The following is a 17,227-nucleotide window of genomic DNA, read 5'->3' as shown; positions in this document are numbered from 1 at the left end:
CCTAATGCCACTTCAGTTGTGTTGCGCCTGCAGATGATGCTCACGAGTCCATGGCAAAATTACAAGGAAACTATAAAAATCCAGACGGTGGTGAAATTTAATATTTCGTGGTGCTGGGTTGCGGGGGGGGTCTCTGGGTTCGTATTCTGGTCGTGTTTTAGACACGAAGTGATTCACACGTCGTCTTGTACGCAGAGCCGGCCCTAGACCGTTGGTGGCCCTAAGCAAAATTTGGTTGCAGGCCCCTTTGATGTATGATTTTTTTCACCCACTAGCTAGCAGTGACTCTAGGGGGCCCTCTGCTGGCCACGGGGCCCTTTGCAATTGCAAGGGTCGCTTAGTGGCTGGGCCGGCTCTGCTTGTACGCCAAACTAACCGGGTGACGTAAAGATTGAGGCCAACAGCAGCTTGCATTTTACCATGGGCACTGGTGGCAGCGTGCACACAGAGAGGAGATGCGTCGGTTTGGGCACGTGGCTGGACATGGTTGCGGACACTCACCTCTGTGCCCATGTCGCGCATGGCGCTGTACAGCGCTGGCACGACGCTCGCCTTCTCCTGCACCCTCTCGGCATACGCCGCCACCGCCACCTCCGGCAGCCCCTGCACAACACAAAATCCATTAGCACCCAGCCACAAAGACAAAGATCCCTTGTATAGCCTAAACAGACTCTTGGGGCAAGTGCTGTTCGCAAGTAGCACCTATGTAGGTCGGCATAGTACATGAAGGGGTGGATGGCCAGCAACACACCTTTGTCTCCCCAGTGAAGATGTGTACACCTCGTACCAGGTACTAATTTGAGGCTGAGTCAACCTAGGGGAGGCCCAGGAGCTGTTCAGTTATTTGTCACTGGTGTTGGCCATGAGTGGGAAACGAACTCGAGTCACTGGGTTCGTAGCGCTACACTTCGAGCCACAACAACAACAACCGCCATTTGCCACTAAGTGGCGGTGACATCACCACGACGCTTGTGCCAGGCTATGTGCACGTTGAGGCCACGTGAAGTGTCGAACGCCCACTGGCAGGAGGTCACGGGGCAGACCCAGGTGCCACTGGTCAATTGCCTGAGATGACTGGCTGATGCACCACATTGTGCCCCCTACTGTGCCAACTTGCTGTGCTTTAGCCACCCGGAGCTCCACTCGTTGTGAGCGTCGCTCCTCTGCCCTCCAACTGCCCAGTAGCGTCTTTCACGAGTCTCCTCCACAGAGGCCGATCTTGACACCGCTGATACCAGTCATCGGCAAGTCCACTCAGCTACAAAGCCTCCAGTACCACATCACTCCATCTCTTCTCGAGCCCATACCGCGCCTGTTTAGCCCCCTCTATCCGGCCGAACAAAAGCTGTTTAGACATGCGGTGGCTGGGCATGCGGGCTACATGACCCAGCCAACGCAGCCTTGCCTGCCGGAGGAGCTCACCGATGGGACTTTGTCCAGATCTTTCAAGAATTTGTGAGCTCCTCATTGACAATCCAGCCTGATTAAACCCAGGATGGATTGTAGGCAGTCCAGCCTAAATGTTTCTAACCGGCGAAGATGTTCCATTAGGGGGGTCCACCTTTCGCAAGCGTAGAGAAGGGAGGGAATGACTGTGGCCGAGAAGACCTGAAGCTTCGTGCAGAGCGACAGACCAGGTAGCTTCCACACAGCGTTACGCAACCGATGAAAAGATAATGCCGCTCGACTGATTCGGAGTGAGACCTCTGCTGTCAAACTAGAGCCAGTCATGAGCACACTGCCCAGGTATGGGAAACTCTCCACTCTCTCCACAACTACCCCATCACCAATTGGGAGTTGTGGGGGTGGAGTGTCCGATTGTACAAAATACCCAGGCAGGTGCTTAGTTTTGGTGGGGCTGATGGTAAGGCCGCACCTCTTAGTGGTAAGCTCCAGGTTCAGCAGCAGTGCCTACAACTCCTCCTCTGAGTGAGCAGTAATTACCAGATCATCGGCATACATAACGTGGCTGACCAATAGGGAGCCATCCCTTGACCGCACCCGGGCATCGATCAGCCTCCCATTGTATCTGTACCAGATGGAAATTCCTCCAGTACAGCCATCGAAGGCTTCACGAACTATGTGGTCGAAATAGATGTTAAATAATGTGGGTGCCAGAGGACATCCCTGTCGCACCCCAAGGTGAACAGGGAATGGTTCCGACTCCCGGTCACGTAGTTTTACCCGCGCCCGCTCACCATCATGAAGGTCCTTAATGATCGTGAGCAGAGGGTCAGGGACTCCGAAAGCACGAAGAATAACCATCAACACTCAGCCACACACAAGCCCATCAGTCCTCTGAGACATATTAATTCCCAATGAAGAGATATTATACAATCGCGATTGTCTGTAATGGACACAAGTTAATAGAGTCAATTGAATGCTTCAACATTTTATGAAGCATTCAAGACTGCAAATGAGACCTATCCCACCTGAAACAAAATAAACTTGACAGCCGGAGGAACCTCGCTCCATCATCATTATGCCCAGCTGAGTCGTTCACTACCAAGGAGTTAACGCGAAGATCTACAGAATTACATTTGAATGCTCAAGTTCACACGAAAAAGTAATTCTCCAAGATCTGTGCAGTGAGATAATGCAACTTGCTGAGCAACATATGCAGCCAGCTACGCTCAATCGCTCACTCGTTCGCTCACTCCTACTTCCGCGGTAAAAAAATCCCGAGGCAGGGGCCTGGCATGAAGTCACGCTTGTGACTATGGGATGAGAAGGGTCACGTCAAATCTTTTCTACTTTCAACACTGCAGTAGCTCACTTGACAGCGAACATGAATGTCGCGATTGTTATTTGCAATATTTATTGACGTTCGCTTAGTGTTGACATCAGTTGTATATTTGCGTATAAACATCGTATAATTGTGGCCATAACTATTGCGTGTTTATACGCATTCGTGGTGGTAGACTTGAGATGTTTGTTAGGGTTCACGTATGTCCATGGAGCCGTAAAAAACACGTGTTTTTTCCCCCATACTTTCCCCAACATCGTTGTTTGCTACACTGCATTTGAACGAGCAGAAATGTACGACTGATGCTTGCGCGTGCCGGTGTTTACAAAGGGCACGTAACGCAGAGAACAATTGCCTTTGGAGATGTTTTATTTTCTCCAGTTTAAACTACACAAATATTTACGAAAAGGAAGAACACGTGAGAAGATATTCGTTGAGGAAGTCAAACAAGGCAAAGCCTCCAAAAGGACCCATTTCCTCTTCCCAGTTTGTGAGGTTTTGACATGTGGAATTCACCTGTGCTCAGCATTCCCAGCCCCTTGTTTAACCGGGGTGAGAACTCAAGAGACAAAGGGATCAGAGTCTCGTTTGCAGTGGTGACCTGCACACAAGCGGAGGCCTTGCATAACTTTCCCTTGCATGGGACCGGCCTGACATTCCAACGGCACCCACGCATCCAAATGCAGTGCAGCAACCAAAATGGTAGGAAAAGCATTGGGAACAAAACCACGTAATGACCCTGGCACTTAGTGGCGCCACGAACGTGCGTGAACCGGAGCAAACGTCACACACCAGTCCGGCACCCACGAATGCAATTTAAACACGCGACACAATGTGCCCAATTACACGACGTTCACACCACACAAATGTACAGCCTCCGATCACCTCCAGGTGGCGCTCACCCACATGATGTTTTATTTTCCAAGCGATGAGGGGCAGCTCATCCCTGAAGTGGGATTTAAATGATGAGCTCAATCCCAACAGCACTTCTCCAGCACATGGGGACTGTGTCGAAGGAGTATGGTCCGGGGTGTTACGTTTTTGCCAAGGGGGCTTATGTCCGAGGCTCTCTCTCTCGCTCTCTCACACTGCCCACCTTGAACTCAGAGAGCCAGTTTTTCACAAGCGTCTTTTCCTTTTCTTCCATGGCCTGCACACAGCACACACGTACAGCCACATTACCCCAACAGCAGTGGCGGCAGCAGCGGTGGCGAACGCGGCGCCAGGCGGCGCTTCTACCTGGAACTCACGGCGAGTCACTGTCCCCCGAATAATCTCTTAACTCTCTCAACCAGTTCTGTGGCATAGTAGAACTCAAGACGGAAATGTTCCGTAAAGCTTACAGAACGTAACCTTGTTTTGTTCCCTCCAACATTTAGAAACATGCGTTTCGATGATTTGGCTACGATACATTTCTACACGATAAGCCACTTCGTAGAGCTATCATTTGTGGCCAGGTAGCTTCTGAAAAGGAAGCCAATAACTCAGTGGGCCTTACCTGGTATAATATAAATAGTTTCGTTTTGTTTGTGGTTTTTTGTGTGATTTGCTTACTTTTCCCATACTTTGCAATGCTATCGTGTTTTGTATTGTTTTTTTGTTTGAACATTCTGATCCGCCACTACTGGACATCTTTTGAAAAAGACCTTTAAAGCTCATCGGATTCCTCCAGTGAGAAATAAATCATCTGGTTCTGACTTCCTGACGGCCTCCACGCAGCAGTAGAATCCTGACGTAAAACCAGTAGGCGGCCGCCTAATCCAACGAGCACAGACGCCTGTATGGATCAACGTCACTGGAATTGGTGAAACGTCCCCATTGTGATGAAAAATCGCCTGCGAGTTACTCATTTGGGACCACACAGCAGCAACATCACCGCCCCCCCACCCCCTACCACGAAAACTTGTCAGGACCCTCCAGAAAAAGAGTTGAGACTGAATGCGGATCTCCTGAGTAAACGAACGCAGTACTAATAGTAGACTATGGGGACGTTCATAAATGACGTCACACACCTGGGGGGAGGGGGGGGTCAGACATTTGTGACGATGTGTGACGATGGGGGGGGGGGGGGTTTGAGAAATGTGACGTCACGTAAAAATGCGCAACTTTAAATGAATATATAATTGTTATAACAACACTCATTGTTATAACAACACTCCTACAACATCGGAGTGCAGCGCCACATTAAATACGCACTACAATGACAATAGTTTAAATCGATTTGAAGCATGTTTTATTTTCAAAATGGAAATGTTTTTTTTTTGGGGGGGGGGGGCAGAGCTTTGTGACGTCATATTTGAGGGTGAGTCTGACTTTTTGTGATGCCGTGTGACGAGGGGTGGGGGTCAAAAATCGTCCAAAATCGAGTGACGTCATTTATGGACGGCCCCTAAGCTGCCATTGCAGGCAACAGCCCCGCTTGAGACCAGACAAACAGCTGGACAGCAATTTGACTTTGCAAGTTCCCGCACCTCCGATTAGCCACGGTTGGCAACATACGCTGTAAAAGAAGTTAAACATACATGCATACAAAATACTGGGAATGTGAAGAGAGTTATAATGCACAGCTTACTATGATCACACATTGGATAGCAAACCTATTAGAAACGTTAAATGGCAACGTTTAATGCTTCCCCATCTCCGCACGCACGGAAGGTGCCCGAATGCGTTGGCGAGTCTGCGCGTGCACAGGGAACTGGGCACAGCTGGCGGCCCTTGGCCAGCCGCACTGCGAATCCCGCAGAGCAGAGCAACTTGTGCAGCTGCCCTGCCTGGCACCTCGCTCACGCACGGAAAGGAGAGACCGGGAGAGGAAGTCATGCCCTGAAATACTTCAGATTGAAAGAAGCAACATGAAACCGTTTCGTTTTTTCATTTATATAAAGTGATCACATATAAGAAGAAGAACCCATGAAAATTTTAAACTTGTTTAAGTCACAAAATACGTTTCGATTTAAAGCTTTTGTGACTGCAGGGATTCATATGCTTGGTTCTTTCGGTAAAGTCACGTAAAAGGGAAATAATAATAATAAAGACGCTGTCTTTCCAACGGCTCTGGTCTTCACCTGAGGACGGCTGCTTGCGTTGTGGCCGAAACGTCGTGAGAATTATATAATGTTTTATTTGTATTATTTTATTATTTCCCTTCTACGTAATCACAAAATACGGCTTGGAAATCCATGCGCGGAACTCGTTGGGATGCCCCAGAGTCATCCGGTCACCAAGCCTGGCATGTGGCTTTGTGTTTCCCGGCAACGGCTCACCACCTGCGAGCGGCCCGGCAGAGCCACACGGCGGAGGAGGAGCGCTGCGGTCTCTCAGCTGCTCATGCAGCTGCACAGGACCAGTGGGTGCGGCAGCAGCAGCAGCTCAGGAGAAGTGTGCAGCTCACTCTGCGTCACGAGGCTGCGCGAGGCGGGGGGGGGGTCGTGGTATTCCCAGCGCTGCTCGACTTAATGTGGCCGTAGCTGCGTCACCTGTGGAGGACTGCCACAGTCCCCGGGACTCTTACCCGCGTGAACGCAAGGGGCTGGGCACATCGCCCCGTCTCCATTGTTATGGGACAACAATGAGCTCATCATCGCGCTGCACCGAACCGAGGCGGCGTTCCTCAAGCGGGCCCTCGATTGTGGCAACCATCGTAATCGCAGCCGTGCGTGCCACACGGCTAAGCGTACAGCATGGCACAAGCACTACACGTGGCACGCTGCGCATCTTGCGACGGCTGCGAGGACGAGGCGAGCGTGAATGCACGCAGCTCCACGTGGGTTCAGCGCGGTTTGGTGTGAAGGACCTGGGAATACCGCATCTCAGATTGGCATGCTTGGCTAAGTACGGTGCCAAAAGAAGTTCCACGTACACACGTACCAGGGAGGAATTAAGGCATCCCCACAATTGCACCGTCTAGACTCGAGCTGTACGGCCGTCATTTCAGATTCCCAAGACGTCATTCGAAATCGCCGATACGTTTAACAACACGGTGGTCGCTTCTACGCGACGCAGAGGCGGCGTTGCCACCACGCAGCCGCGCTGCACAGCGCGCCGTTTCATCCGCGCCGCAAATTGGACCCTTTGCACACTCCATGATGTAATTTGCTCAAATTGGCCTATTTTCAAATTAGCTACAAATGTCATTAACTGCCCCCATGCGACAAACAGCGCTTTTTCGCGTCTCCAAGGTAAAGGCGTGAAGTTTCTCAACCGGCTCTTACCGGGTCAAGTTACTCACGCATTACTCTCCGGGCTGGGTACTCTGAAGCTGAGCAAAGCCTTTCCAAATAACAAAAAACGTTCAACAAATCTCGAAAACAAGTCCTTAAAAGGTCTGCGCGCACATGAAGTCGACAAATAAGCGCACGGCAAGGCGGTGTATTTGAAGTGCTACCATGAACGTTACTTGAACAGCGTCTCACACACACACAAACACTTCACGAGTTCAAATTCAAAGTTGGGTCACGCGACCTCAACGTGATTACTGTACTTTGACAAGACGGTGGACTTCTCCGTGCCGGCGTGGCCAGACGAGGGCGGGTGGTTAGACCTTGACACGCGTCCGCATGGAGCGTTCGTGCCACGGAGGCTCTGCCTACAACTCGGCAAGCGAGCGGCACCGGGTGCAATCGCACTCTCCGTGCAGCCAATTGGAGTGGGCAGCCTGCCTGCCTCCCTGCCTGGCTGCATGCTTGCGCGTGTTCTCAATTGCGCGCGTCCCAAAATAGATACCTCACCGCACGTTCTCCGTCAAGGGGGCGGCATGCTTGGCACGATCGAACGGGCCAGTGTCCGAAACACTCAACTGTGTGGAAAGCGTCTCTCGGTGAAATGTGGCAGCAAGTTGTGGCCTCTGTCTCGTCAGTTTGCTGTGCAAGGAGGAACTGCTCAAACGTTGTGGCCGGACAGGGTTGGGAGTGCGGTCGTAACACTTGCGCCGCGGCAAATAGCACCTGGGTTCGATTCCCGAAAAGGGCACCATTTCTGTGTGGAGTCTGTCTGTTCTCCCCTCTGCTACAGATTCTCCGGTTTTCTCCCACCGATTAAAACGTCTATATAATGTAACTGGTATTGACCAAAGATACCAATGCTGAAAATGCACCTGCAAATTACTCAATTACTCAATTGGGATTACATTTCCCCTCTACTGCAAAAAAAAACTTGCCAGGTCACTCCTGAAAAAAGTTTTGAGACTCACAGTATACTTTTGATTTTCGTAAAGCTATGAGAGGCTTTTCTGGATAAATGAGCGTAAGCGAAACAACAAGTAGGCATAATCAGCGGAGGCTGACAGGGAACGACCTCGTCTTTCCCTTGACGTCACCGTGACGCAAGTGTTCGGTGCAAAATTAAGCGGAGACGCCTTTTTAATTGCCTCTCGTTAGAGCCTGTAAACACGCACACCTCGCAGATGGGAATCCTCGCCAGGAGCCGAGTCTTCAGAACATCTGAGATAAGTATATAGAATCCAAATCTTACATTAAACTAAACTACTTTTATTTTACCAGGTAAGGCCCACTGAGCTATACCAGCTCTTTTTCAGGCGCGACCGGGTCACAAATGATAGCTCAACAAAGTGGCTTATCACGTGGAAATGTATTGCAGCCAAATACTCTAAACCCGTGATGTTGTTTCTAAACGTGGAGCGAAAAACCGGAAGACCCAGAGAAAAATCCACGCAACCACGGGGAGAACATGCAAACTCCAAATATACAGGCGTACGGGTCAGGTTCGAACCCTCGACCTCCTGTATACCAGGCGAGGTAGTTAACCTTGATTTGAAGCTTTCGTGACTGCAGGAATCCATACTCTTTGGTTCTTTCGGTAAAGTCATGTAGATAGAAAATAAATCTCTTTCTTTTTGGAAAAAAGAAAGCACTCTTTGGAAGAACGTAATCAACCAGGTAGGGTGTTGACTGTTATGTTAGCCGACTCTCTGTGTTGTATTGCATATTTCTAAGTTTACTAGGTTTGATTTTTCTCATTCATTTGTTACTGATGATGATTGCTTGTGTTGCAATCGAAACGTCGTATTCTATTACTTAATTGATTTTCTTTCTACGTTACTTTACCGAAGGAACCAAAAAGGAATTCCTGCAGTCACGAGAGCTCCAAATCGATTACGAGGTAGTTGACATCTGTCTGCCGGAGGTGGGCGGAGGGTTTCCAACGACTTCAAAACAGAACTGGCCCACTTCTTTACAAAAGTGCTCTAGTCAGTGACCACGCCATGGTGATGTTGCATGGTCTATCGTGTCTGCCCGATGAGCTGCTTTCCTTAAAAATAATTCTGGATGAACGCCAAGAATAGGTAACAGTTAACGATGTTCTCGTACATTCAATGTAGCCACAGTATATGAAGACAGAACACGTTTGTATATACAAATATTTGTGTAAATCTGAAAAGTGTAAACAAGCTTTACTTACGGACAACAAGCTATATATGGCCTCTGTGAACGCATTCCTGGGGGCTTTGGTTTCGCTATTTGTCAAGGCACAACAGACGTGGCGAGACAGCTCTTAGCTGCTATGAATAAGCATAGCCGCCTGATTTTAGCCAACAGCCTTAAATAAGAGAGTGTACAGCTGTTTTTGTTGTTCGTAAGCAGTGCACGGACTGTGTACGAGCTTCTCCCCTTTAAGGGCTCATGAAAACAGCACGAGGTTTATGCGTAATTTAGTTGACTGTTGCCTAACTAGGTTGAGAACTCTGTAGAGACCAGGAGAGAGAGCCTCGTTTGCAAGAGTGAGTGACCGATTCTGATTCCGAGCAAGTGACCCGGGGTCACCGAAAAGACGGAAACAAAAACGTAAAAAACCAAGCGAGACAAGGAAGCAAATAGAAATCTGGAGGAACAACCAACCGGGCAGGAATGACAACAAAGACAAGTGCTGGACAGAAACCTATTGAAAACAGTTCACAAGTTTGATCAATATTCCAATTGAATAAATGACCGACCACATAATGCGCCGTACACGGTGCCCAGAGCTGTTGCTAGCGCCGTGGCAAATCAACACGTTGATAAACAGAAGAATAAGAAAAAAACATCTTCACCAATACAACTGCAGGCACGCACTCTGAGCTTGGGCCTTCACTCGATGCGCCGAAGGATGATGCTTCGGCACCTCCAGCTGATGGCCAACAATCCTTGCCGCGCAGTCTGCGGTCTCGTAGAACATTTATACTGGTAGGAACCTCCTGGTTCCACCAGCCCACGGAAAATTATTCTGTCCGTCCGTCGTGCATCCAAAAATGGGAGGGGTGGGGCTGGGTGGAGAGGGGAGGGTGGGGAGGGGCTGGGCTGGGTAGGGTGGGGAGGGGCTGGGTGGAGGGTGGGAGGGGTGGGGCTGGGTGGGGAGGGAGGGGCTGGTCACCCCGTGGTGCCCTTAAACGTTTAACCTACTCACGCCGGCTTGTGCCCGCCCTCACAGTCGGGCATATTTGCGGAATACACCACGCCGCCGTTGACCCTGGCCATTGAACGAGCAACCCAACGTTCCTACCAGCTCCCTCCGCAGGAATGTGTTAATAATGGCACACCCCCCCCCCATCACACCGTGCCACCATGCAGCCTGAATATTTCATCTGATTATACATTGTATATTATTTCACGTTGTGTCTCAGACTGCACACATTATTTCCAGTCGATCGGAATTTTCATAGGAGAGAATGTTAGCTTTGCACTGTACGTAGCCAACCGTGCTAATCGGAGGTGCGAACATATATATGTGAATATATCTGTGCGTCTATGGGTCTCTGTTGTGAGTCTATCGGTCTATGGGAGTTTGCAGGTTTTTGTGCGTGTCTGTGTTGGTCTGTGTGATTACGTGTCTCTGTGCGAGTGTGGGTCTCGATGTGGAGTCTATGGGTCTCTGTGAGTCTTTGTCTCTGTGTGCACTCGTGCCCATTGCAAGCATTCTCCGAGTGCAGGAGAGGGGTTCACACTCGCTGTTAGCAGCTGGCTTCACCACTGGGACATGGATTTATCGTTGCTATTCAACTCGTATCCAGCCCCTGCATGCGAGCTATCATCGCCCCACAGCCGGCTCACACTTGCTGCCTTTCACAGCACCCTGCACAGCCGGACAGCTGCTCACCTGCGAGCGAGAACGGGTGACAGTGACTTTTTATTTTATTTTACAAGGTAAGGCCCACTGAGCTACATAGCTCTTTTTCAGAAGTGACCTGGCCACAAATGATAGCTCAACAAAGTGGCTTATCACGTGGGCATTTATAGCAGCCAAATACTCTAAACACACGTTTCTAAATGTGGAGGGAAAAACCGGAGGACCCGGAGAAAAATCCACGCGACTTCGGGGAGAACATGCAAACTTCAAATATACAGCAGATGTCAGGGTCGGGATGGAACGCACGACCTCCTGTACACCAGGCAAGGAAGATAACATCTCCTAGCCACCGTGGCGCTTTAATTAAGTGGTGTTAATGCCTCGGAGGTGGCCAGGAGGCTCAGAGGTCAGGGTGCTGAGCTGGCACCTCTGAGATTCTGGGTTCTAATCCAGGCAGCCAAATACAGGCAAATTCAAAAGTAGACCAATTCTATTTTCGCACCAAAAACCAATGTCCGGTTTGTGAATCCGGCTGTGCGTATGAAGCAAACGAGGGGCAAAGTGTGGCAAAACAACAATGACTGATAACCAAGTGAAAGAGGGAGCCAGCAGCTCAGCTGAGAGGTTAATCCGACAGTTCATACGATCTTCGATAAGATGTACTCTTTGGGGTCTTTCAGTCACGAAAGCTTTAAGTCAAGTTTCGATACGATGCTTTAGTTAGGTTGTTGGAACCTCTGCCATTTACACTAAATCATGAGAATCCTAAAGGTGGTCTTGTGTTGCTCGAAGAACCTTTAGTGACGTACAGATGTTACATCCTCTGGTTTTAAAGGTATTTACTTTCTGAATCTAATTGTTCGTGGTATGAAAACAAGTGAAGACACCATGATAACGTGTGGTTCTGGGCAATCATGGTAACAATCGTGGTAACATTGTCCACCGTTATTCGCAGAGGTTTTGCAGTTCGAATCCGGCAGGTGTATGAACCGTAAATACGCGCAGTGTACTCCACAATGGAAGTTAAAGATCCCGTGACATAAAACGAGTAGGCAATTGTGTGCAAATAACTCAATTGGGATCACACCTACAAATCATGAATCACCCGCTACTGGCGGACTAATGCCTCCGGTGCTGGCCACCTTGTGGACACAGGGATTGCTGCCTCTGGGGGTGCCCTTCGGACGTTTGAGATGTGAGATGTAACTTAAGTCACCGATTGCGTGTGAAATTGGTTTTCCTGATACGGCGTCTACTTTTGGGAAATCAGGTAGGCCGTGGGCAGAATGTGACAATGTGAATTTGGTTCACGATGGCGGCTAATGAATCTTGAAGACCGCCCTGAAAGCCTACGGTCATGGAGACACTTTGGACCAGATTCACAAATTGGCAAGGTTGTCCACAGCACACAGTATGGATATTTTCTGTCTTGGTAACAGAGACAGATGTGCGGCTTTGCCAGAGCTTGCAGGACACAAGACGTCCCCTCCCCCCCAGCTTGAGTAACGGGCCCTGTGACTCGGGGAGACACGGTCATCCTGATCGGATTTACCGTCTCGCCAATTGATAGACCTCAGGTGATATCTTAAGAGGCAATTAAATTTCCAGGTTTGTTTTTTTAAAGTAATTTTTAAGCACAAGGTGTGGCAGAGTTTGTTTTTAGAGCGATTACGAGTGTTATATTGATTAAACTCATGAGACAAGAGTTGCCTCCGTGCAGTTTGCCGTTCTCTGTGCGCTCTGTGTGTGATGCCCCCCTGTGTGTTCCCTCACTGTGTGGTTTACGCCATTTTCACCTGAGGACGAGTGCTTTTGTTGCGTTCGAAACGTCGTTATTTTATTTATTTTATTTCTACATGCGTGACTTTACCGAAAGAACCAATGAGTATAGTAATTCCCAGAGGTGTGGACTCGAGTCATGTGACTTGGACTCGAGTCAGACTCGAGTCATGAATTTGATGACTTGCGACTCGACTTGGACTTGCATAACAATGACTTTGTCCCACCTATGAGATGTGGACTCGAGTCATGTGACTTGGACTCGAGTCAGACTCGAGTCATGAATTTGATGACTTGCGACTCGACTTGGACTTGCATAACAATGACTTTGTCCCACCTCTGGTAATTCCTACAGTCACGAAAGCTTTAATCCTAGATTATTATGCTCGTTTACCCCGGTAAGCCTCACTCAGTCTCAAGACTCTTTTGTCAGGAGGATACTGCCAAGTTTTCGCTTTGAATCGTGTGTAACATTAAAAAAAATCCGTGATATTTTAGTTGCATGCCTTGTACCCAAAGGGATCAAGTGATCCCAGGACACGCTCTCGCGACTACGTTCACAACAATGTCAAATTCCAGCAATTCTTAAGCGGTGCTGAACGTGCACGCTGATCAGAATATGGCGATGGAGAAGTTTCTTAAATCACCCTTCCCCCCACCCCCCCCCGCTTCTTTCCAGCCAGTAATATGAACGGTTTCACCACAGTGAGTCCGTCGGCAGGTCGCGTGTGCGGAGGGATAGATTGGGGACACTTTCAACCTTTATCCAAGATGCCCCGACAATGTGGAATAGTAGACCAAATACACACTGGGGTGGAGCGGCTCGCTAGAGCTCCAGCAAGTGGAGGCACTTCTTCTGGCATGAGCATGAGGCAAGAAATTTCAGCGCTGTACCTTTATCTTTTACCGAAGGTTTACAGAGCAAACGTCTGTGTGCCTATGTGTGCGTATTACAATAGGCACACATGCCACAGCTGATGTATTCCCATTAGATTGGACAAATCAGATACATAGGTAATAGATCAACAAAAATGCTCGAGTGTAGCCTGGGATAGTATAGATAGCATTCATATCAGGTATATATCGTATGACCCATACAACAGCTAATTGTTCAAACGCAGATGAGACGCGACTGTATTTGTTTTCACGTGTTAATAAATCTCAGCAGGAGAAACACTTACTTGTAACCAACGTCGGTTTTCCAAGAGAGGCGAAGTATTGCCAATTCGTGATCTGAATGTAACCCTCCGCGTATGAATCGCGGTGCTCGTTAGATTCCTCGCGTGCCTTGCCGGGAGACTCCACACACTCGGGGCACGGAGGCTACACCTGCTTGGGGCATACGCTGCGCTCGGAGTTTGTCACTCAATCAGAGGTGCACTGTCAGCAAACAAGTGGAGCTGACGCAGCCCCCCTTGGCTGTGGGAGCTAAAGTTCAGTCGGCTGCTGCTCGCTGCCAGGCACGTGACGCAGTGTCGCAGAGGTGGAGGTGGCAACACAAACCCACTTTGAGGGTTCAGTCAAACCGGTCAGTTGTCATTTCCAGCCTTCACGCGCGAGTGGGAACTCCTCCGTGTGCAATATCACGCCCTATGCAAAAGCAGATGCCACCCATGACTTGGAAAATAGTGACGCCCGTTCTAATAATAATAAAACGTTTGTACATTTGGCGTTGGCGCTCTCACTCTTTTCACGCAAAGCACTCACGAACGAGCTATGCATCACAGACACGGAACTACAGTCCTAAAAATGGCTCAATTGTGATGACAAGGCAGCAGTGTCGCCCCCACCCCCCCCCTGCTGCCAAACCTTGGCAGGGCCCTCCTGAAAAATCATTGAGACTCAATGAGGCTTTCTTGGGTAAACAGGCGTCGCTGTATTAATAATAATTAAAAAACACACACAAAGGTGACCTTCAGAGATACACCTTTGCCCGAAACCAGGGGTCGGCAACCTGCTGCTCCAGAGCCACGTGCGGTGGCTCTTTTAAGGGCTGCTTCGTGACACGATATTTATTAAGGACCCACCGTCACGTATTCACATGCAGTGCGGCTCTTGAAATATTGTGTTTGTTTGGTTCTTTCGGTAAAGTCACGTAGATATGTTAGCAGTTCTCCTGCTGTGTTTGTTTCACCTCATGACGGTTGCTTGTGTTGCGATCGAAACGTCGTGATCTATTAATTTTCTATCTACGTGACTTTACCGAAAGAACCAAAGAGATTCCTGCAGTCACGAAAGCTTCAAATCAAGATTGTTTTTGTTTTTTTAACCGAATCCCAACAACAACAACAACAAAAGAAATCGCTCTTCTTGTTTACTTTGGCTGCCGACTGCCCTAGCCTGACCTGAGTGACACCTGAGCTCACCCCAAGGGCAGGGCAGTGAAGCCTCACAAAGCTCCCCGACTGCTTCCACGGCAAACGTGCTCAGGTGCACGCAACCCCACCGAACTCCCCTGCCCACGCGCGTCCACAGGGAAAGGGCCCCTCCGTCTGGGTCAAGAGCCACCGGCGCAACACGCAAGCCTCGGGGGGTGCTCCAAACGAAAAGGCTTCAAGGCAATCGCGCGCGTTCAGAGCACAGTCGGGAGAACGGAACACGTGGCCGTGCGGCGGAGTTGCAACGCGTTTTGCAGGGGTGCGAATGCTGGAGATGGTTGAAACGCGGAGTTGTCTGATAAATGAATAATTTCTATTAAGAGATGTTGGGAAGCACCCATACATGCAATTTGTACAAGTGGACGCATGCAGTGATTAAGTTAAGGAAATACTGTGCACCAATTTTGAAACTGTAAAGCTGTATATTGGTTACTACCTGTGTTGAGTGTCCTTTGGACTCCTGCTGCTGTGGTCAAGACAACTCAATCCATGTAAACATCTGCAAGTGTGTTCCTAACCTTTGTGGATGAAATTGTCTGGCGCATTTAGCCATTCTATTACACGCTTCTAAGTGAATACGCATTTTCACAAAACTTAAGATTTTTTTCAAGTAACTTTTAATGTTACTTTGCATGCATGCAATAAGTGTCGTTCAGATAAAAGCGTTCTTATCCGTCCGCTGTGGCATCTGTCCCCTGTAGTCAACGCGACGATGTTGGCACGGTCACTTCCAGTAAAGTCCATGGCCAAGGTGTGAAGGGAAAAAAACTAAAAATTAAATAATTTGCAGGAAGGTTACAGAATATGGCAGGGGGGGGGGCAGTGCCCAGCCCGAAAATGTGATTACTTAAAAAAAAAATTAAATATGAATCAATAAAAGTAAAAAAAATTTAACCGAGTGGATAATATAAGTTAGTTTTTTTAGTTGTTTTACTACTCTCACTCCATTCGATAGGATTTATTAAAGAAGGGTTGATGTACTGTACAGGGCGCCCGGCTGGCATAATACAGACTGATGGCGTCCATTGAAAACACTGCACAGATTTGTACTTGGACGGCACGGCGTACAACATTTTCACGAAGGAAATAAAGGAAGTGCCTAATCTATTGTGCTTTAACAGTCGTTTCAAAGACTACCCAGATTTTATTCCAATTTACGATTATAGCTTTATCTAAAATGCATTCAACGTTTATATCTTAATCTTAACATTTCCAGTAATAAAGGAAAAAAACTGCGTCCAGTATTGGTAATAAAAATACGCACTTTTTACCGCATTATTTTGGCATGGCCCAGCATCACACGTTCGCCGCTTGTTACAGAGGTTCGCAGTTCGAATGCCACAGGCCGCCCTAATTATTACTCTGGGTACATTAACCATCAGTGCCGTCTGCTGCACAGTGGACGTACGGATACCCGGATGTTATTCGAAACAAGTAGGCCATTGTGTGCTGGGATCATGGTCCAAATTTTCCAACTTAAAAAAAGTTATTCACAAATTACTCAAATGAGATTACACAGAGCAACGCTAACTCCATACTGGCAGGCTAAGTGCCCACTTGCAGGCCATGTGCCGAGCCACCTTGTGCTGCACAGGGACCGCTGCCACTAGGGGTGCCCTTTAATAAACATTTATGAGATGTAATGTGATGTCAGTAGCTCGTCACGTGTAAAGCACTCGGAGACATTCTGGCTTAAAGGGCGCTACGTCTAAAGCTATTAGTTATTATTAGTTTAAGCATTTTCAAATTGTCCATAATAGAGTTTTTTTGGGTTAGATCGCATAAATATAAATGTTTAGTTAAATCCGCCACCACCCGACAGAGCTAATTTGTAAGGGTTGTCACGTAAACAAAACATGTCAAACCTTACTAATTGGCTGTGTCGGGTGGTGGCGGTTTTAACGACACATTTAGATTCATGTGATCTAACCCAAAAATCTTCTATTATGGAAAATATTGTCACGAAAGCCTACGTGTTAAATTTTCAAATTGGTTTCTATCAATGGCTCATGAAATGTGGTCCAATCCGATAGGAGAAAGTAACTCAATCTGATGCTTACATGGTGAGTCTGGTCATCTGATTCCAAACTCACATGGCACCCTATTGAGTCACGCAAAGCAACGATTAAGAGACATCAGTGTCCAAATGCATAGTCATGGATATAAATCGCTTTTCTCGTTCACACAAGTGTTTATTTTATTTAATCTGTTTTAATTTACAAAGCCCTTCAGAACAATAATACAATTTTGAGCAATAATGTGGGGA

General features: G+C 48.2%; 1 protein-coding gene across 3 annotated transcripts in view; it reads right to left on the bottom strand.

Annotated features, from left to right (window-relative positions):
• LOC144938140 (hyccin 2-like) overlaps positions 1–17,227 on the bottom strand; it is a 37,712-nt gene that overhangs the window by 11,936 nt on the left and 8,549 nt on the right. For 2 of the 3 annotated variants that reach the window (XM_078865874.1, XM_078865866.1), the window contains 2 exons: positions 3,843–3,896; positions 502–603 (listed from right to left, as the gene is read on the bottom strand). In XM_078865874.1, coding sequence (XP_078722000.1) covers positions 502–603; positions 3,843–3,893 — 153 coding nt within the window. In that variant the 5' untranslated portion in view covers positions 3,894–3,896. Of the gene's footprint in view, positions 1–501; positions 604–3,842; positions 3,897–7,226; positions 7,353–17,227 lie in introns of those variants that run through there. The other variant, XM_078865882.1, reaches the window with a different exon arrangement.

This window comes from Lampetra fluviatilis, chromosome 2, assembly GCF_964198595.1.
Source record: "Lampetra fluviatilis chromosome 2, kcLamFluv1.1, whole genome shotgun sequence".
In the NCBI taxonomy this organism is placed as follows: domain Eukaryota; kingdom Metazoa; phylum Chordata; class Hyperoartia; order Petromyzontiformes; family Petromyzontidae; genus Lampetra; species Lampetra fluviatilis.
The sequence above is the reverse complement of the archived record's forward strand: the minus strand, read 5'-3'. Positions and strand labels throughout refer to the sequence as shown.